Raw genomic sequence first — 22,722 nt, 5'->3', positions numbered from 1 at the left:
AAACTTTACAAGCACCTTAAAGTTGCTCACGTGTGTCAAGTTTAGCTGGTAAAATCCAATCCAGTGAACCATATTTATTTAATTATATTGTCTTTGTGAATCCATATGAATGAATTTGACTTGTGCATGAGTTGAGGTTTCACATAGGTGTGCAGAATACATGTGCACATTTGTGTGTGTGTGTATGTGTATTTGTGTGTAGTCTAGGGGGATTAGCCCACGGATTAGTGACAGTGATGATTATAGTTTTCTACCATGCGAACACGCACGTAAACACACACACACACACACACACATGATATATACTCAGTAATTGCTCGGTAAGTATAATAATTGTACATACACACCGTCAGACAAACAGATAAAATGAGAATTAGCCCGTTGTCAACAGCATGACTAATTACCATTAGCTAACTCTTATGTTACTTTATCCTGTTATCTTCTCCACAAAATAATGAGTCAGAAGGTAAAAACAGCTAGTGACTTCATGCTAGCAGCTTTTTATTTGTCTCTAAATGCTATTTTCGTCCGTGTCAGCCGTTGTGTTTAACCCGGGCTAGACACTGACTTCGTACATGTTGGTTAGGCCTCGGTCTCTCCAGTCACCGGCCATGTGTATCTGTGTTGGTCAATCTGTTGGTTAGTCAGCCACTGTGGGTGTGTGGGTGTGTGTGTGTGTGTGTGTGTGGTCAGTCAGTGAAGGTAGGATTAGCTTGGTCCCATGACATAACCGGGCTAAGAGGATTGTTAGCTAGCCAAACACAGCTCCTCCTCCTCCTCCCTCTTGTCCTCTTCCTCTCACCTCACTCACTCCTTCGCAGTCGTCTTGAAGTCTCTGTCTTTCTTTTGTCCTCTACATTTTACTTTTGCTTTAAAAGCAGCAAAAAAGAGTTTAAGGAGCAAGGGGGTGAGTTTCTTTTCTTTTATGTTGCATCCATATTGGTATGTGTGTGTGTGTATAAAGTGTGTGGGGGTGTTTGCTTTTCACTTTCTACCCAACTTACAGTTTTTTGCCATCTGCACACATCAGCTCATAGAACAATTGAAACTGTGGAAATAAGAAGAGATGTAAAGGTGACTTTGAAATGTGACTGTGTGTGTGTGCTTTACTTTCTTATGTCCCTAAAACTTTTGTGAGATATTCACACACACACACACACACACACACACACACACTGGCCTGGCAGACAGATTGACTTTGTGTTAGACTGGGACTTGACAAAATGAGAACACAATGAGTTTTAAAACAAATGTCTTTTACATCTTGTAAGAACTGCTGGCCTTGTGGAGGCAGGGTGTGTCCGTGGGCCATGTGTGTTTGGGTTTGACATTGTTATTTTTTGTGAGTGTGTGTGCGTCTGGATGTGAATGCAGGACTCCAAGTCAGGGTGTGACTCCCTGCTCTATATAATCATATCCAAAAGCTTTCACTCGCTCACATACACAAACACACACCCCGCTGGTTCTTCCCACATGTAAAGATGACGGTGTGGACAGATGTCTGCGTATGTTTGAGAGAGACACAGAGATTTATTATTTTAGCCGACAGCAGTTTCTTATTGTAGATTAGTCAATCATCACTCATATTCATAATGACATTACTCATTATAGTATTTCATCTCATTTTCATTTAATGACTGAATGAATCGGGTAGTTTAAAAGCAGGATGAATCAGTCTTCTCGTTCTTATGCTATAAAAAAAAACATCAGGGAAATTTTCACTTTCAGTAGCAACACTTACAACCTGAACCTACGATGTAGTAATGTCGAGGTCAAGTCCTAATTATTTGTGGTGATGATGTTTTTATTCTCAACATCTTTAGGTAAAAATTAAAAGTTCAATTAGTGTTTGAGAATGAACCACAATGAATAAAATGTATTGGATAAGTTTCCTACTAAAGAAACCGTTTTGTCCAGAGGGGATATTTGGCTATATTAGCATCCAGTCATCTGGTGCACAGCTGACTTATGTTTGGTTTGGTGATGTTTAACACTTATGTTATTGATATCCTGAAAGAAAACGATGGTGGCTGCTGTGCTCTGTAATTTATTTCTTATGCTAACAGGCAAAACTGTGCTGTCTATCTGGGACTGCACACTAAAGGATCCGTCTGAAGCTATACAGTTAGTCCCACTTCATATTATCTCCTACTGGATTTATTAGAGATCCTAATAAATAAACAAATATTACCTTGAGTATCGCTGCTCCTGCTTAGGACGCCTTCAAGACCAGGGTGAGGGTTCGGTATGTTTGCCTTTTGGGTCTCTGTGTTAGGGGCCTAATCGTGCTGATCATGCTAACAAGGTGTTTAGAAACATACATTTACCGACCAAAACATCCCACTCTGACTCGTAGGATAAATCCATTTTTAACCTATTTATATATAAAAATTTCTGAGATTAGCATGATTTTAGACCCTTTATGTTATTTTTTTTTAATCTCTAGGCTACTTGATTAGTACAATGAATTCGGTAAAACTTCAAATTGTGAAAAAGACTAATAGGTGAAGTGGTGTAATACGTTCACTGTGACCAAGTACTATGCCGACTGTTGATTAAAGAAATGTTCAGGCTTCTGCCAGATAAATCTAACTTCCCAGCAGAGGCGTTGTGCAGCTGTGTGTCCTTCTGCCAGCTCATCCCAGCATCCTGTAAACTCTGCCTCTAACCTCACAACGAGCACAGGGACTGTCACACTCTCTGAGTTAACACACACACACACACACATGCACACATACATGATTCAGTCAGTCTGTTGATCAAGCCGTGTGTAATTCTACCCCATCCAGCTGTGTGTGAGGGCACGGAGAGATATATTAAGAAGTCAGGTGTCCGCGTGTGTTTGTGTGCTCTTGACAAAACACACACGTCAGGGGTTGTGTTGATGTAGATTAAGATGGATATTTTCAGTGTAAGTCCCCAGTAAATTAGAGGATAGTCTTGGTTCTGGGACGTTAACGGATTTGAACTGCTAAATGTGATCCAGTGGTTGTTAAACAGTGGTTTTTGACACTATGAATTTATCTATTTTCTGATGACATCTGGGTGGTATTTCGTGTCATCTGGACTTCGATATAGGTGAGTTTTCATTGACTCCGGCTGTGCCACATGGCTTTGTTCCTGAACTCCTGGTTTAGATCTTCCCTGTTTTGCCACAAAGACACAGTCAGGACACTCGGTTGTTGATGGACAAGCTGCGTGTGGTGGTGGTGGGGGTTCAAAGATGTGACCTTTCAGTTCCAGGATGGCCTGCGCAAGAAGCGGGCCACCCTGCTGTGTGAATGTTAGTCGCTGGAGTGGTTCTGATAACAGAGCTTTCCCCTCGGTGCGGCTGGGGCTGCAGGAATGTCTGAAGGCTGTTATTGTAGATTAGTGGGGAATATTTTTACTGGAGGCGTACAGCAGATGGGAAGGGGATGGGTTTCATTGCTAGAGGGACCTGTGATCAGAACAACCTGTGTGTGTCCGCGCCTATGAGTGTGTGTGTGTGTGTGTGTATTAGTGTGCCTAGTACGTTGTGTGCATAACTCTGAGAACATACGCACTGGGAAACATAATACTCGCACACTGAGCAGGTCAAATATTCCCATGTGCTTCAGATTAGAGCCGTGATCTCAACATATGTAAATCTGCCACAAAGACCAGCGGACTGCAGCAACGCGGGACAGTTGTCTTCAATATCCCATCATTAGCAATCACTTCATTTTGTGCGGTTTTGATATGTCTTCCATTGACAAGATTAGAGGAGAACTTTGACATGAGACTTCAGTGGAAATAGATTTGATATTAAAAATCCTGTCCAGAACTAAATAAATCCTGAGTAAACACTCACTTCAAACGTTTCCCAGACTCTGAATGTAACAGCGACTTTACATCAGCTGCAGAGGAAAGTGTCTGACCACAGTCTGTTATACTGCACTGACTGATCGAGGAGAGGAAAAGCCTGCAGGCAGCTCCACCAGGGATGCCAGATTTGATTGACAGCAAATAGTCCAATCAAAGCCCTGAACCTTCTGCACGTCTGCAGCTCTTCTGCAGCTTTGTCAAAAATACTAGAGGATGTTTTATATTTCAAGAGAAACTTTTAACTGTACATTCAAAAGTGCCAGACAATAAGATTTTAAGGAGAAAAAAGCAGTCGCTCAACTTGTAGCCTCGATGTAGAAAAATATAGTTTCATTAAAATACAAACGGGACAGACGTTTCGACCTGACCTCTTCCTCAGGGTATGGTGACACAAAACACTGATGAGGAATAAATAGATGCAGGTGTGTGGCCGCAGGGGGCGTGTCCATCCCCAACAAAGGGAGTCAAAGAGCCAAGACAACAGGGTAGTATAGATAATCGACCCCATCAGTGTGTCACAATGGATACAGCAACAACACAAATGCAATCAAGAGTGTACAACACACTGGAAATCTAATGAACACCCAAATGCATGTGGTGCCATTGAAAAAAACACAAAAATACAACCAGAACACATAATATAGAGGCCTGGATTTTCACGCCAGGGTATCGAATAGGACCAAAAAAACAACAAAACAAGACACTAAGATTTTAACATGTACAGAAAGCAACGGTCCTGACCATGGGCCTACAATCAATCTGTTTCAATAAACAACTCTGCACCACATCTTTCTGTTGAAAAAAACTTTGTTACTATGTCCTGCCTAGTTCAGGATTTTTCACTCACTATGACTCGAGAATTGAATAAAAACAATTGGTCGAGTGAACTGAAATGACATTGAGTTTTAGCAGTCATTGGCCTTCACCTGTATTGGCTAGCTGACTCGCCTGGTGAAATAAAACCAAAGCCCCTTTAATCAGAGGAAATCTTTTTGGTCCAGTAAATGTTTTTATTTATTTGGTTCTAAGAACAGATTTGTAGCCATTAGATTCCTTATCAAAGACATTAGACTTACATCAGCCATGGAATCAACTTCAGATAATGTTATAAGGCAAAAAGGAACATCTAACGTAGTCCTATATTTGCACAGATTGCTATCTAAAGGGAACACTTGAGGATTTTGTTGTATCATGTAGTGTAACGCCAGTCACAGTCACGGCCGTTTTCCCCCAAATTTGGAGGTTTTCCTTTGAAGAGTTGCTGACTTTCCAAAAATAATTTTAAAGTCTTGTAAAAGAGTCCATTTCTGCTGGAGAGTTTAGCAGTTCAAACGTATCAGTATCAGCCTCTAACTGCTGCTGAGTATGAAGGAAAATGTCGTCCAATTCCAAAAGCGCTAATAATGACTTATATTTAATTACAGTATACATTATCATAGATCACTGTTAAATTGTCCCACATTTTATGTTGTCATCGCCACACACACACACACACACACACACACACACACACACACACACACACACACTCACTCACACCCACAGATTCCTGAACCCAGAACAACAGCACTGGCAAAAATTCCAGTCTGCTTGCATTACTGGATGTGTGTGTCTGTGTGTGTGTGTGTGTGTGTGTGTGTGTGTGTGTGTGTGTGTGTGTGTGTGTGTGTGTGTGTGTGTGTGTGAAACAGAGTGAAACAGATGTGTGTCTGTTTCAGAGAGTGAAAGAGAAAATGTATGACGCAGCAGTTAAGTCACATGTCACTGTGTGTGTGTGTGTGTGTGTGTGTGTGTGTGTTGCAGAGAGCGAGAAAGGGAGAGGAGGAGAATATGACGCAGCAGGAGTCAGCTGCTACTCTTTGTGTGTCGTCCACGCACATACATGTCGTGAGCGTGTGCGCGCGTCGTGCCGCATCTGGCGGGAATGCGTGCCACGAGATTGCGGCGCACGCTCGCATTGGCCGTTAATCTGCCGGCATCAACATTATCGACATCATCATCATCTTCATCTTCCTCTTCCTTTAGAACACACATCTGGAGCTGGAGGCAGAGGCTTGATTGAGAGCAGCTCGTGCCCCGTCAGGCTGTGGTGCAGTGATTTCCCTTCTGAGAGAAAGTGGGAGAAAGAAAGAGGGGAGGTGTGTGTGGGGGAGAGAGGGAGAGAGAGAAGGGGAAGTCGCTGCAGCAAAAAGCCAGCTGCAGAGGAATGACAAGGACTGAGAGAGAGAGAGATGGATGAAGGAATGCAGATGAAGAAATGATTAGAAAAGATATCGTAGAGGAAGAAGGGGTGAAAGGGGATGAAGAGAAGAATGAAAGGTTGGGGGAAATAGAGATAAGAGATAATTGGAGTGTCAGAAGAGGTATAAAAGAGAGGATGATAGAAAGATGGGACGATAGAGGGAAAGAGGGAGCTACTGTTTTCTATAGAGGGAATGACTTTCTTTTTGTCTTTTGTGCCAATTCATAGGTTTACATGTTGGTAATAACTGAATGCAGTGTCACATTAATGGGCTTTCCACTCTGTTCACACGTCATATGATTACACACCAATAACTGAGAGAGCGAAAGAGAGGAAGAGAGAGAGAGAGGGAGAGGGAGGGGGAGCGTGGGCCGAGCGAGAGAGGCAGAGAGCGAGGGGGAGAGAGTGTCGTAAATCACAGCACATCACCAGGCAGACGGGAGAGAGGGAAAGTTGTGATAAGGATCGCTCTCCTTTAAGCTTTTCTCCCTCCAAGCCTCTGGCAACAATTTTTTTCTCCATCTGAGCCCATTAAGGTCCAGTGTGTGTGTCTCTCTCTCTGAGCGGCTGTGAGGATGGAGTGGAATGAGGTGGATCTGGTGCAGGAATTTACTGTTGAAGGACAATGCAGCAAAATTAAAGTCCGCTCCTGCAGGATCACATGGGACAGCCTGCAGGTAAATACAGCACAGCGGGAGGCTGATACAAACTGCATGTTAACGTCAGCCCCGGGGTGGGGGGGGCTCGGAGCGGAGCGGTCTGCGTTGTGTTTGTGCAGCGTCTCGGCAGCATGAGAGGTAGAATACATGAGACTGCTGTTAAGTGTCAGGTGGATTGTTAACTTTTCGGCTGCTGTGGGGATGCATGTCGTCATTACAGGGGTAGAGATTACAGCATGTGGAGATGCAAACTTCACGGGGGTGAGAAGAAGGATGAGATGTTAAACTCTCCGATGAGCTTTAGTCCAAACAGTGTGACAGTCTGCACATCCTGTCACTTACTGTTTGCTTTAGGAAACCTAATATCTGTAAAAACTGCAGATTTTCAGATTTTTGTTAGAGTTTGATGACCAAGCTGCCTGTGAAAATAGTTTTTCAAACCTCCAACATCAAATGAATTTGCTTTTAGAAGCTCAGATGCAGTGAACGGTTGAAGAAAATTCAGTTTATTCAACACATTTTCACATAATGGACACAATGGACATTAACTATAAAGGGCGTGATAGAAGAAATTGAGTTGTATTAGCATTTGAAAATTTGTCAAAAAATGATTGATACTTTTAAAGTGCTGCCAACTAAATAAAGATTGTTTTTTAGTTAATATCGTAATAATCCAAGCAGAGGCCAGGCAGCTTTGGAAATATACTGCTTGAACTGATTGAATGTTAAGGCGCAATAACAGAAAATGTTCACAGCTCATATCAAAAAGCAAGTAACACAGCAGGAGATCTGTAAAACTTTGCATTTTTATTGCCACAATGATCCTGCCAGGTGCGGATGAATCTACTTCCTGGCTGTGTTGAGTTTTTGTAAGGGGTAGGTACATTTTCTGCCAGCCATTCAGCTCTGCCAAGCAAAAGTAACACTGCAGCCACTATAGCCTGTCACCAGAGCCACAGCAAAGCAGCTATAAACAATGTTCTACTTTTAACATTTTCAAGTAAGAATGTGAAAACAGTGTCAGGCTGCATGATGGGGTGTAGTGATAAGCCTGGAGGTAACTGCCCCCCCAGCTTTAACACAGGTCTATAATGAGTTCCAGCTCACTGGTTTGCTTTCCTGACCCACAACTTTACTGGTCTGGTTCACCCCCAGACGAAAAGTTCCATGAACCATGAATCCAGTTTATCAGTTCACCAAACTGACCCGTTCCTCGGTTCACAGTTTATATCTCCACCTTGTGTGTACAGTAAGCGTTTGTATGTCATACGTCTATCAGACACGGTGGAGCTACACGGGGCTAATCCTGGTGGGGCTGTGGCCTGATCGGCCCCCACCCTACTGCCATAGTTAAGTCAACTGCATTACACTGAGACTGTTCAGCCCTCCCTCTTTACTTAGATGAGACTCCTCTGAATTTAATGCAGCCCAGCGCAACACCACAACTAAGTCTGACCTCATTGCCAAAACACATAATTAAACACCTCTATGACAGTGTCGACAAACACTGAGGATTGTACTCTTTATAGTTCATAACAGGACTGCTGTATTGGATTAGATTGTGTAGTTATATGATATAACTACACAATCTAATCCAATACAGTTTTATTGTTATTTACAGCTTTATTATTATTCCCTTTATTGGATAATATCCAATAAAGGGAATACTTTTTGAGTATATGTAATGGAGATGTATCCTCATGTATATATATCGATATGAAACAGATTTTCTGCAACCTAAAGAACAATGAAGGCAGTCACTGAGTCACTGCCTAATGTGGGAATAGCACCTTGGATTTATATTGTTTCAATACATTTAATGCAACTGCATCGCTATCTGCTGTGTTTCCACATGGTTCCAGTGATAATTCTACCAGTGGCGGTCTGGTCTCAGTTGACAGCAGTGGATTGGAGTGCATTAGCAGGTTCATATCTGCAGATTCTTCATAATGCACATCAAAGTGAGGATCAGCAGAATCCCATAGGTCAGCAGTTAGCTAATGATATGTAGCACCACTGACTGGAAGAGACCGGCGTAATGTGCATAATGTCATCGTCTCAAACGTGATGTGGTCTGCAGCATTATGTTGGATTACTGTGTCTGCATAATGTCAGTGAGGATTGCTATAGGTTAGCCCCGAAGGCAGGGATGCTGCCTCTGGCCCGGCGTGGCTATCGGTGTCATTAATCACTGATACTGATATTTAGCTCAGTGCTAATGCTGCCAGAGTCAGAGGATCTACTCCCTGAGCTGTAAAATGGCCAGTGGCTTTAATTTGTTTAACTGATTTCTACTGAGTTTTTCATCAGCTCCTCCCTGAGTCATGGCACTGAAGTGTCCACTGAGATATGTGAGGATTTACAAAACTGACTGGAGCTTCGGCAGCTTCTAATGGGAGATGATTTCTCACTTAACCCAGGCAGACACTGAGTTTGATTGAAATCTGTGTGATATTGTCCTTATTCTTGAATCACAAGCCCTTTAAATCACTAATCACAAGCTAATATATCCACATTTAGTAACAGTTTCAGAGCTACAGGGGTTGAAGGTTTTACCATCAGCACAAAAAAAGTCTGTTGATCAATTCAGATGTAAGTTTTTGGATTGTATAAACTGGCTTTGCTGTGTTAATGCAGTAACACTGGTTCAGATAAAAGCTTGATCCTCTTTCCCATCACATTTGGAGACTTTTGCATTGTCGAGCCCTGAGCTGGACACAACTGTAACAGACCAGGTGCTGTTTGTGTGTGTGCGCCTGTTAGTGTATATCCATGGGTGAACATGCACAATAGCAGGATGTAGCTGGGCTGAAACCTTCCGCTGTTGTCTGCTAAAGGCATCCCCCGCCCCCTCCCCCACCACCACACCCAACCCCCCAAAAAATGTACTCACACACACACACAGCCACAAACATTTCCTCCTACAATCATAGAAATGTTTGTTCTGTACAATATCAACAAGAACAAACACAACAGTGGTGAAACACGGGGCAAATGATTAGTGTGATTTGACTCTTTTTTTCCCTCTAGCTGATGTTGATACCTGTGTGTCACAGCGCTGAAATGACCAGGGCAGATAGGATCCCTCCAACTGACACTATAACTCTGTCACCCTGCCAAGGCCACCAGCTGCTGGCCCAATAACATTTCTGCAGGTGCTCCATGACCTAAAGTGTGAGATGATGTGTGTGCAGCTGTGTGTCATCTCATCAGTTATGTGTCATGGAGATACACAGAAGTAAAGGGGTGCACTGTATTAATATATAACTAGAGAATGCATTTCCTGAAGGAAATACGGGTGAATGCTGAAAGCTGGAAGCTGAACGAGCTGAATAAATTGTTGCTGAATGGCTGAATTAAAGGGACAACGAGGAGTTTCTGTTTGGTTATAAAAAAGTCTCACGTTAATGTGGATGAATCTCCGCTACCCACACTTGTTAATGGGCCCATTTTCGATAAATATATGGTTTTGTCTCTATGGTTATTTAGTTATTATTAGTGGTGGTGGAACTGCTGGTCGAGCCGACCAGCGTTTCTTTACTTTCGGTTTTGCGGCGAGTCATGAGAATAACGCCGCCGAATCGCCGTTTATGGTCGGAACTACGACGGTATGTGATCGTCTTCCAACCTCTGACTTTAATTCTTGATGAATGAAAACATGAGTCTGTCTTGCGCCGGTCAAAGAATTTCACGGTGCGCAAGGAGGCTCATAAATGTAGTGTGAAAACGCTTCGCTTTTCCAAAACTCCTCGTTGTCCCTTTAAATGAAGAAATTGTTGAATCAATGTTGAAAAGATGAAACAACATCTGAAGCGTAAAACTAAAACATGTAAGAAGGAGGCTGTATGAAATGGAAATTACTTGAATTGTTGAAGATTAGTATGAAGAAATTGGAAGGCTGAAGACTATTAAAATATGACACGGACTGATAAATATATATACCTTTGTGTGTGTGTGTGTGTGTGTGTGTGTGTGTGTGTGTGTGTGTGTGTGTGTAGGTTCCCCGTGTGGAGCTGACCCTCTCTGAGCTCCAGGAAATGGCCACAAGACAGCAACAACAAATAGAGGCTCAGCAACAGATGTTGGTCGCCAAGGTAACTTGAATGGATTACCTGTCAGTAAGTGTAAGGTTATCTACAGTAGAGCCCGTCTGAAAAGGTTGGTCGGCCACCAGGCCCCGGCAGCGAAGGCCTCAGAGGAATGTGTGTGTGTGTGTGTGTGTGTGTGTGTGTGTGTGTGTGTGTGTGTGTGTGTGATTGTGTGTGTGAGGATCACGGCTCATACGTTGTCCTTAAACAGGACATGTGATCCAGGTCAGGGTTTAAGGACTGACAGGAAAGAATAGCTCCATTAGGTTCAGGAGAAAACTATTCAGGTTTTGTGTGTGTGTGTGTGTCAGAGAGAGAGAGACACACACACACACACATACATCACGGTCGCTTATCCCTAATTCCGAGGAAGTGAACTTTGCGTAGACGGGAAGTGAGGTCATCCGGGGAGCCACAGCTGCTGGGAAGTTGAAGCAGAATTTGTACTCCAGGAAAGCGTCAGAGGGGCTGAGGAGGAAAATCTCTTCACTCATTAGATAAAATGTCTGTTTCAAGAAGTAACTGGAATATTTTCAGCTGCCAATTGTGGTTTCTCAAGGCCGAGCGTGGCAACTTTGTGCTGATTTTCAGCATTTTTTTCTTTTTTTAAAAAGCAGCAATTTCCCTGTTAAAATGACAGTTTCCTTCCAGTGTCTAAGTACAGAAGTATTTCCCTCTCGGGGTGGAAAAGTCCCCGAGCTGCCATGATACAACATGAGCAGAGGATTTCTATAAAAAAATAAATAAATAAAAAACAGATCCAAAACACAGCTACTGCACTGCCACCGTCCACATGCACATGAACTCCTACGTTGTCAGTGTAATGAAACAAGCTCCTGTTATGTAACGTGTTATTTGTGTTTGTATTGTGAGTTAATGTGCGAACGTGTGTGTGTGTGTGTGTGCGTGTGGTTCCAGTGAATGATGGGAGGCTTCTTGCCAACATTCCATTTCCCTCTTCCTCTGTGTGTGTGTGTGTGTGTGTGTGTGTGTGTGTGTGTGTGTGTGTGTGTGTGGGAGAGACACGCAGGTCAGCTGTACTACGTGCCAGCACGACACAGAGAGAGATGAGGTGTAAACTGCCTCAGTCAGCAGCACAGCAGGCCTGGTTTTTCATTCCCTTTCTCTCTCTCCCTCTCTATTCTTTATTTGTAGGATAAATGCTTTAACATAAATGAGAATCAATGGCCCCATGATTATTACAACTGATGTGTAGAAATGGCAGCAGGTACATTACTGTTACAGTCATAAAGCTTTACTTTTTTTTTAGTGTTTTATTAAGGGCTCACTAAAAGATAAACAAGCATCACTCTATTTGGACTGTGGTCACTGAAGAAACAGGTGATAGAGCTTTTCAGGAATAATAAGTTGAAGTGTTGTTTACTCTGCTCTTACAGCTACATAGATGTTTTCAGTTGCTGGGTAACCAGGTGGGTGGAGCTTTGATGGGAATTGCATGATGTCACCTACTATGTGAGCGAATACACGGCGCTAAAGGTGGCAAGTGTCCAAACGTCGTAACAAGTGCAATAGATTAACAGGGGCGTGAGGAAGCTGTCAATCAGCCTCTGTCTGGAGAGATGAGACAAGGATCAGGCGCCGCCAGTTAAACCGTCTGTGTGGACGGAGTGTGAACGTGCACGGGCTTTCATGGCACAATTACTGTCTAATCTTTTAGCACATTAATAATTAGTGATACAAAATATATACAACATTTAGTATTTATATGAACTTCCAAACAATTGATCATCAACATAATAACAGGATAGATGTGCAGCGTTTACAGTATATTCTATTATAAATTTGATCTTTTATGGTAGCACCGTTATCAGAGACAGTATTAACACACTTTCTGAGTGACAGCTTGATGAATGTGAAACTGTTGAGCCACAATAAACCTAAGTGTGTGTGAGAATCAGAGGACAAACTGACGGCGGAGGACTGACAGCTTTGATTAATGACTCAGAACACTGCAAAACTATTTTTGTTCACCGACAGTGTGACAGAGCAGCAGCATGTTCTTCTCCTCCTGACTTTTTCTGTGGGGCCCAGTCACTCATAGTAACAAGCTGAGAAAACTGCTTCTCTGGACCTGCGAGTGAGAGGGAGTGTTTGCTATCGAGGGGTGGGAGATGAAAAGGCGTAGAGAGCTGATTATAGGGGTTAGTCATCATGTCATCATCTTCTCTCCCCATAGGAGCAGAGACTGAGGTATCTCCAGCAGGGAGGCAGATCCAACCAGGGGCAGTCACAGGTGAGGTCCTTGTGTTCGTCTGTATTGTAACAAATTTTAATAATAAGTGGTAGTTGTAGTAGTATTCTATTTAGTCTTCAAGCGATAGTTCAACATTTTTGGCAAATTGGCCCTTTGCCATAATCCCTATAGTCATAGCAGTAGGTTTGTTACTTTTATTTGTCGGTGCAAGCTATTTTTAGAACGGTGGAGCAGAGCCGTGAGCTGCTCAGAGCTACGCTACAGAGGCTAATGGGATTTCTTGGTTTCCCTCATCAAACTCATCAAATACACAATCCAACAACTCCACAACGCTCTGGTGGACAAGTTGTGAGCTGCACATTCACCACGCTATGAGATAATAACACAACGTTACCAGACAGAGTTGTTTTAGAGGGAAATTCATGCAAAACCTCTGATGCGCGTTGCGTTCAGGGACAGTTTTTCAGAAAGCAGTCTCTGTACTTACCTCGAAAACGGCTCAGTTTCTTAACGTTACATTATTATCTCATATCGTGGTGAATGTGCAGGTCACAACTTGTCCACCAGAGCGTTGTGGAGTTGTTGGATTGTGTATTTGATGAGTTTGATGAGGGAAACCAAGAAATCCCATGAGCCTCCGTAGCGTAGCTCTGAGCAGCTCACGGCTCTGCTCCACCGTTCTAAAAATAGCTTACACCGACAATTAAAGGTAACGAACCTAATGCTATGACTATAGTGATTACGGCAATGGGCCAATTTGGTTCAAATTTTTGCAACACTCACATGTATATGCATTAAAACACTCTGTTGTTTATTATTGATGCTACCTCAAGATGAATTAATTAGCTTTTGTTGTTTGTGCTCTCCGTCTCCTGGTTTAGTCGGAGGCTGAGAAGCTGCAGCGGCTGAAGGAGCGGGTGGATACCCAGGAGGCAAAGCTGAAGAAGATCCGAGCCATGAGAGGTCAAGTGGACTACAGCAAACTGATCAACGGAAACCTCTGTAAGCCTCAACCCACTGAACTCACTGCAGAGATGATGACTGTGGATTACAGGCAGTGGAGTTTATGACTACATATTAAAAGAGACGTATACCATGAATTTAATCTGCTGAAATAGTTTTGCTGCTACGACATGAGGGAAGCCTGTGCTAAACAGTAGTACACTGTATTGTATATTAACTCTTCACCTAATAGATATTCATCTCAGGTGCATGTGTACTGCAGTATGGGCTCTATATTAAATGTACCACACTATTATAGCTGCATACACACTCAGAAACCTTAAAGGGATAGTTCAACATTTCGGCAAATTGGCCCATTGCCATAATCCCTATAGTCATAGCAGTAGGTTCGTTACCTTTAATTGTGGGTGCAAGTTGTTTTTAGAACAGCGGAGCAGAGCCGCGAGCTGTTCAGAGCTACGCTACGGATGCTAATGGGATTTCTTGGTTTCCCTCATCAAACTCATCAAATACACAATCCAACAACTCCAAAACGCTCTGGTGGACAAGTTGTGACCTGCACATTCACCACGCTATGAGATAATAACAGAACGTTATGAGACAGAATTGTTTTCTAGGTAAAGTGATACAAAACGGGGCGGTGTTTAGCTCAGTTGGTAGAGCACCTGCCCCATGTGTTGAGGCTACAGTCCTCACTGCAGGCGACCCCGGTCCAAATCCCGCGCCGAGCACGTATATATAATATAAAAAAATGATACAAAACCGCTGATACATGTTCCCATCGGAGGCAGTTTTTCAGCAAGCAGTCTCTGCATTTGTCTCAACAACTCTGTCTCATAATGTTCTAAAAATGTCCGGCACCGACAATTAAAGGTAGCAAACCTACTCCTAAAACTATAGGGATTATGGCAATGGGCCAATTTGCCAAAATGTTGAACTATCCCTTTAACCCTATAGAGACACAATCAAATCAGCTAACGTCATGAATAAAGACAGAAGAAATGATCTCATGTCACTGTGAATGTCTCTAATTTCTCTCCTGGTGTCTGTCTCCAGCTGCAGAGATTGAACATGTGAGCAGCCTGTTCCAGGAGAAGCAGGCCGAGCTGCAGTCTGCAGTCGTCAGAGTGGACCAGGTAACATTCAGGGTGGAGAGTTTATTACAACAGAGATTCTACCAAAAGTATGAGTTGTTGTTAAATCCTTTTTCAAAACTGTCATTTCCAGCTGACTCAGCAGTTGGAGGATCTGAGGAGAGGGCGCCTTCAGTTACACTCTGTTGCGCCGGCTCAGGGCGCACACACCGGGTCGCATGGCGTCTCCGGTGGCCAGAAAGGCTCGCCCCTCTCTGGCCCTGCAGCGCTGGAGCTGAGGAAACTCTACCAGGAGCTGCAGGTAAATGATAATTCATACTTAACTTTATTTGGTGAGAAACGCAGTAGTTTTCACCAAAGGGATCATGTAACGCTGCGTTTTCCCGGTGTGTGTGTTTCAGGCTCGCAACCGCCACAACCTGGAGCAGAGCAGCAAGCTGGCCCAGAACAAGGAGCTGCTGAACAAGAGGAATGCCCAGGTGACGGTGATGGATCAGCGCATCGGAGACCTGAGGGAGCGACTGCATAAGAAGAGAGCAGAGGTACAAAACCTCTCTTGAACTGTCAATCATTTTAATTTCCCCCGACAGTTTAACACTAGAACCGCCGTGAGGTCATTTAGACCTCTCGCGCTTAAAATGCATGTAACTCTGTTTGCGTGAAAACCCTATGTCTCCCAGTCCATGACTTTTCCTAGTGTTCTACATCATCTGATGCGTTTTCACGTTTCTAGTATAAAAGAGAATGAAAAAAAGAGTGATTTTACCTAGAACCGCCAAGAGGTCATTTTGACCTCCATTCATTCTAATGCAAAAATGGTAAATGGACTGCATTTATATAGCCATATTATACATTATATAGCCAGCCAGACACAGTTCAAAACACTTTATAGTAATGCTTCACATTCATATACACACACATACTTTACAAAAAATAACAATAGTCGTTGCTAGGCAACCAATATAGACGACTCTTTATTTTTCTATTTTTCGAACAGTGTGTGTATATAAAAATGTATAAAATTGATTTTCCAATCATTGCAATCTGGGCTAAAGAATGTCCATTTAGTCACTCAGTTTGTCAGTTAGTTAGTTAGATAGTTAGTTATTTAGTTAATTAGTCATTTTGACCTCATCCCACAACACAACACGAGTTCAGATATTAAAAAGCTGTCAAACAGTTAAAACAGGTGTCAAACAGATAACAAATGAACATAACAATGACAGTCCCTTGCTCTCATGAGAAATAGACATGAATTCAGAAATATGTAACAATTTTATACATTTTTATATACACACACTGTTCGAAAAATAGAAAAATAAAGAGTCGTCTATCTTGGTTGCCTAGCAACGACTATTGTTATTTTTTGTAAAGTATGTGTGTGTATACAGTATGTATGTGAAGGATTACTATAAAGTGTTTTGAGTTGTGTGTCTGGCTGGTTATATAATGTATATGACTATATAAATGCAGTCCATTTACCATTTTTGCATTAGAATGAATGGAGGTCAAAATGACCTCTTGGCGGTTCTAGGAGTACATGGAATGTTGGCGGTTCTAGTGTTAAAACTATCTGTGCAGTTCCTTCATCTCTCTCTCCTCCTCCAGTTGAGCCGTATGAACGGAGGAGGCGTGTCCTCCCCTCAGACCTCCTCCCACCCCGCTGGCGGAGTTTTGGGACGCGTGGCGGCCGTCTGCCCCTACATCCAGGTTCCAGCTGAAGGCAGACAGGAGGCCGCGTACCCCCTCCCCACCGACCCTCCACCCAAACCCACTCCACTCAGCCACACCCGCTCCCTCTCGGGTAGGTCTAAAACAGCCTTCCATCCTGTTGCTTCACTCTTGCTGATTATCTTCCATCTCTGTCCAGGCTCTAACTCACTGTCCTTCTATTTCCTTTTCCTGTCTGTCGGCTCCTTTTTTTTTTTTTTCCTTTCCCTTATCTGTTGTTGTTGTTGACGTTAATGTGTCGATGTTACTGGTAAACTTTGTGATTATTGTTTTGTCACTTGTTGATGTCGTGGTGGTGGTGGTGGCGGTGGTTGTTTTTGTGAATGTCGCTGTAAATGTTTTGTCACATCGTTATGATGTCATCACAATGATGTGTGTGTGTGTGTGTGTGTGTTGTGCATGTGGTTGTTGTTTTTGGTGGTTTGTTGTTGTGATGTGGTATTGTGGTGGCGGTGGGTGTGGCCATATGACAGAGGAGGACAGGATTGGCGTCAGGAACCCTCCCAGCCAATGGAAAGTGTCAGATTTAGACATCGTCCTGTCAGAGCCCACTGACACATGGGAGGGGCCTCGCTCCCCTCAGGGGGGGGGCAACAGTAACAGTGAGTCCCTTGAAGGTGTTAGAGAAACATACTCACCACCAGCTTCACTAGCAGCACCCGGTTCCTCATTCTACCACACACACCCAGAGGTGTCATGCAGGCAATTTCCACATGATTCATTTGATTTATTCCAATGACATACGAATACGAAGTACTTTATATTAATCCCCAAAAGGAAATTAATTTGTCTGTCGGCTCATCGACCATTTGCAGAATAATAAAATAGCCTGATGGCTGAAGGTACAAAAGATCACATAGCATTTCCCAAGTATGAGTCTTATGGCCTGTTCATACTCCGCAAGAAGAAACAAATTTGTTTGTTCTCTCGAGGTGGCAAGAACAAGAACAAAGTTTGTTCTGGCCAGGGCATTGCAGTACACAGGGAATCCCTGTGGAAATCTAACCAACGACAACAACAACAATGGCGGAGATGGCAATTTTTTCATTGATTGAGGAGGACAACACAAAAAAATGTTTTTTAATTTTTTGAAATATTGTGCAATGTGCATTTGTAAGCCTTTTTTAAATACAGAGAGTACAGGTTTTGAAAAGGGTTTAAGTTCACTTTATAATGGAGTATGTTAATTTATAGGCTCCTACAGTATTTGTGTGCAGATAAATGTTAAAAATGCAGACTAAAAATCGAGAGAATCGGCAATATCGTAGAATCGCAATTTAAATCGAATCGCCATCCAAAAAATTGTAGAAGAATCGAATCAGGAGAAAAGCATGTCGTCCCAGCCCTAACGGACACCATACGAGAAAAAAGTTCTGCCCAGCTGATGTGTCGAAAACAAGCTGCGAGAACTCCCAAACTGTGGCTGCAAGAACAAAATGCCGTTTTTTCTCGCAGGCCTGGGAGCAAGAACACATTTCTTTCTTCTTGCGGAGTGAAAAATCGAAGGTTGCATTCAATCCGTGCATGTTGCGGAGTGTTTCGTGTCCAACTGTACAGGCCAGATGGTGAGGAGAGAGAGAACATAATTGAATCAGCTACAGAATATGACCTGAGTGAAAGGGTCATGTGTATAAGGACACAGACATGATATCTGAGAGCCAGCAGCTGCTCCGGGGTCAGGAAGGTCAGCAGGGAAAAATAAACTGAGGGCAAACCGCAGTCGGGACTTAGATCCACATTCAATTATTTCCTCACATCCTCCTGCCTGGTGAGAGGGTGGAGCAGTAAAAAGGACATAGTCTACAACTCTGGCTGTAAAGTTACAATGATGTGGCTTCATCCAAATGAAAAACAAACTGCCCTCTTGCATCTCAAGCTAGCATGCTATCTCATTTATTTAATTATTGAAAAAATGAAAGTAGCATAGAGGCATCAGTGTGGTATTGATATTCTCATCTATTATTGACAAGGCAGTGAATATGTTCTATTTCCCAAAATGCTGAACCACCGGTATGCCTTAGTCAAGTCAAGTCAAATGTATTTATATAGCACATTTCATACACATAACTTAGACACAAAACTTTAATCACACACACATTCAGATACTCATGTAGTTTATAGTCATATATCATTGAACCAAGCTGGAATTAGCAGAATATTCCTCCTCAGTTTAACAGTGTGTTTATAAGCAAAGTGTTTTGAACCGGCAATGTTACAAATCCCATTGTGTTCTTGAATGCCAGAGCAAATGCCACAGCTCTATTTATTATCCCAGCTTATGTAATGTGGGAAAAAAAAGATTGTTGCAAATCATGTCAACAGTCCACTGAGCAGGCAGGCACAGCCGATGAATGAGAGGAAGTCTGAGGTACACTAACTTGTAGCTATATTGAGTATGTGTAATGTTTTTTTCTGTCTGCGTGACTCTGATAACTTCAGGTTTTAGAATAGGAGAGTGCAGGGTCATGACAGCTGTTGTTGCTGTCATCAGAGAGATTAAAGCTCTAACAAATGTTGGTACCGTATGAATAATACAGTAGAAGCAGTCTGCAGTGTTGCAGAGCAAAGTGAAATCACTGCAACAATTGGATGGATTTCTACTGGGATTCAACGAGAAGAAAGGGATACATGTGTTCATTGAGATTCCTTGTGATCAAGAGTAATGGTTTTATACTGCACTGACTAATATATGCAAGAGAGTGGTAACAGGATCTGCATGGCAGATCTTCAAAAACAAATGCTCCCTGTTTGAATGTCCCATGGGGAGCCTCGGTTAATGTTCAGTAGAAGAGCTTCAAAGATCCTGATGCCTGAGTTTTACAGATGAATGCTCAGGCAGATAAACTTGTCCTTTTAATAAATTGTCAGTCTCATATGAAAGGTGATTGCAACTTGATCACAGCATATAATATTAAATGTGACAGAAAACAGTCCATATGGAGGAACAGTTCAACCTTATGGGAGATACACTTATTTGTGAGTTAGGTAAAATGATTGATACCTTGTTGTTGTGGCAAAAGCACAAAACACTCAAAAAAGTAACTACCCTAGCTCTATCTGATCTCAATATCAGCATCTCAAAAACTAAATTAATTAATTAACATGTTATCTGGTTTGTTTAATCTGTGAAAGAAACAAAAACAGAAGTGTAAAAAGTTTTTCTTGAGTGGGTGGAGACTTCCTGGAGTCTGTTGTTGTTGATTAGAGGGTGCAGAGAGAGGGATGTTTGCTTCTCTCCACACTGATTTACAGATGTGAGAGTGGTAGCAGTTGTCTCACCTAACACTCAGACTCTGTTTCCCAAAGTATTCAACTCTGCTAGATAACTCTGCCATCCAACCATTATAGAGAACACACTCGGTTGTACTGTGTGCCATTCTTAATTAGTGATTGAGGTGATAAAAGCAATGATTAAGTTTGATAGGCTTCTCAAATTTCTTGACCTGAGCCCCGGTCACGTTTTGTCTTGTGCACCAGAACGTCCAGTGAAGGTGCCGCGGACCTTTACCCCCTACTGTCTTTCCTCCTCAGTACTGCATCTAATCTGGGCTCTCAGGCAGGGGGCCAAGTTTCCACCTCGCTCAAAGCTGACTGTTTGTTTCCTGTCGTGACTGTCGTCTTCCGGAGGTCACCAGGTTACAGCAGCGTTCAACAGGTTGCACAGCACAGCTTACTGTCCTGAGAGCGGGACACCCAGGTTCACTAGTTAATCAGTATTAGTCTGAGACTCACGTACCAGAGCTGTGACATGGCCACAGAGAGGTGAGCCAACACACTGATAGTCTGACAAAACTACAGCCAACTTTTTATGATGTGAGGTAGAAAGGTTTATGTTTAATATATATACTGTATATATATATTGGGGCTTTTTGCCTTTAATGGACAGTTTGTTTGTTTGTTTGTTTATTATACGGATCCCCATTAGCTGCGGCAAAGCCACAGCTATTCTTCCTGGGGTCCAACAGTATCAAATATACATTCAATAATACAAAAACAGAGACATTATATATATATATAAAAAAAAACTAAAATTAAAAACAAAGGAAATACAAAAAACAAGTGAGCAAAATGCCTCACCTAACAAAACAAAATCAGAGTGAGCGTTTCCACTTTGTTACTGTGCTTTATCCATTTTTTTGTTAGTAAGTCATCACATACTAAACCATATTGCATCCATATTATGTATACATTATTTCACAATCAACTTACACTTCATATCATATTGCATGTAGTACATTCATTCTACAGCATATAGATTCATTCTGCAGTTTACACATTATAATAACCCATATATATCTATATATCTATAAAGTACAGTCAAGACATACAGCCAATGGGAGGCAGAGAGAGGGGGGATTGGATACAGGGCCGGCTGCAGCGAGGACTATAGCCTCTGTATATGGCTCTACCAACTAAGCTTAACGACGCCCCGAGTCAGTGTGTTAATATTTTATTTGGTGCTAAAATAATAAGTAGCCTAATAACTTTATTTATACAGCACCTTTCCAAACGCAGTTCCAAGGTGAAGGGTGAAAGTGAATTCAGCAAATAAAAATAAGATAAAATAAAATAAATATAAAATAGCAAAAAAGCAAATACAGTATTAGCATGCTAACACATGTAGGCCAGCATGAAAACCTGCTTTAACATCACCATGCTAACATTGTCTTTGCAAGCACGTTTGCATACTGGCAGTGGCAGCTAGCTTTTAACAGAAAGCACCACTGTGTCTGTGAGAACAGATAAAGACATCGGCTGTGTCCAAAATCACTCATTACTGCCTATGTCCACTATATAGTCAATTTGCAATTCTAGTGAATGAGAGAATGGTTTTCTTTGCAGTGTATCAGTTCCTCTCACACAGAGGTAATAATAAAGTGTGCTGCCAAACAACAAGTGTCAGTATCAGTCTTCGAATGCCTGCTGACACTGTGCTGTGGTTTGCTAATATTAATATTGTGTGAACCAGTTACATGCTGACTTTCACAGGGCTATTTCCTTTTCACTGGACTCCACCATGGTGAGTTTGTTAACCTGCAGTGAAACTGTGAAGCATTAAGCCAGGTCACTGCCCTGCAGGACCGTCACGAGGTAACAGGCAACACTGGATCAAGATTTAAGCGACTGACCGTGGCTGTGACCTTAGTACTGGATTGGACTGTGTCATTTAGTTATGTAACACCCTCTGCGGCGACGGATCGAGGCTGGGTTAAACTGCTACTTTCCACATCCAGCTGATACCTCTGTTTACAGCATTTGCTTCATTTTGGAGAGCTACTATTTTAGCTCAGCCACTGGAGTCGCTTCTAAATCTCCGAGGCAGCAGCTGTTTGTTGTTTGGGGTTTTGGATTTCACTGTGTTTCAGGGTTTTTCCTGCGTTAACCACCGCCCAGTGTAATTCTTAAGGTGAACAGCACCCAAAAGTCAATTATATGACTGCAATCCTCAGTTAGGCCTACTATAAATATTTTATTTCTTCATCTGATACAACAACATAGCAACACAACAACGTTACCACACTACTCATACATTTTTACAACTAAGCTCTCGATCAGAGGCTTTTGTCCTACCACTTTGAAGACGCTCAGCTGATGTTTGCTGTGGTACATGCCCTGTAATCACCAATCTGAACCTGTAGAGTAGTTGTAAAGCAATTTAGCGCTTGTCTTGTTACATTACAGTATTTGTTTTGTCGAGGTTTGACAATTGAAAGCCTGCCTTGTCAGGTCAAATTAGAAATAATTTGATGACTTAGAGTCTGTTCCAGATATTGCATAATTGTTCAGCTGTCGATGGACTGTGTGGGCCTCATTGCAGCCCCAAAGGATGTTCACAGTCTGATAACTGTGTTTATGATCCTCTAGAAGTAAACTATATGAATAA

General features: G+C 42.4%; 1 protein-coding gene across 10 annotated transcripts in view; it reads left to right on the top strand.

Annotated features, from left to right (window-relative positions):
• The window catches only part of LOC146964023 (apoptosis-stimulating of p53 protein 1-like), a 55,101-nt gene that overhangs the window by 22,417 nt on the left and 9,962 nt on the right, over positions 1-22,722 (top strand). For 2 of the 10 annotated variants that reach the window (XM_085768253.1, XM_085768251.1), the window contains exons 5-12: positions 10,746-10,841; positions 13,033-13,089; positions 13,932-14,052; positions 15,070-15,149; positions 15,241-15,408; positions 15,509-15,649; positions 16,716-16,911; positions 17,312-17,440. In XM_085768253.1, coding sequence (XP_085624379.1) covers positions 10,746-10,841; positions 13,033-13,089; positions 13,932-14,052; positions 15,070-15,149; positions 15,241-15,408; positions 15,509-15,649; positions 16,716-16,911; positions 17,312-17,440 — 988 coding nt within the window. Of the gene's footprint in view, positions 1-739; positions 908-6,453; positions 6,766-10,745; positions 10,842-13,032; positions 13,090-13,931; positions 14,053-15,069; positions 15,150-15,240; positions 15,409-15,508; positions 15,650-16,715; positions 16,912-17,311; positions 17,441-22,722 lie in introns of those variants that run through there. The other 8 variants (XM_085768256.1, XM_085768254.1, XM_085768258.1 and 5 more) reach the window with 6 other exon arrangements.

Source organism: Trachurus japonicus, chromosome 22, assembly GCF_045865225.1.
Source record: "Trachurus japonicus isolate A0001 chromosome 22, Traja_1.0".
NCBI classification, from domain to species: Eukaryota; Metazoa; Chordata; class Actinopteri; order Carangiformes; family Carangidae; genus Trachurus; species Trachurus japonicus.
This window is presented reverse-complemented; position numbering and strand designations above follow the sequence as displayed.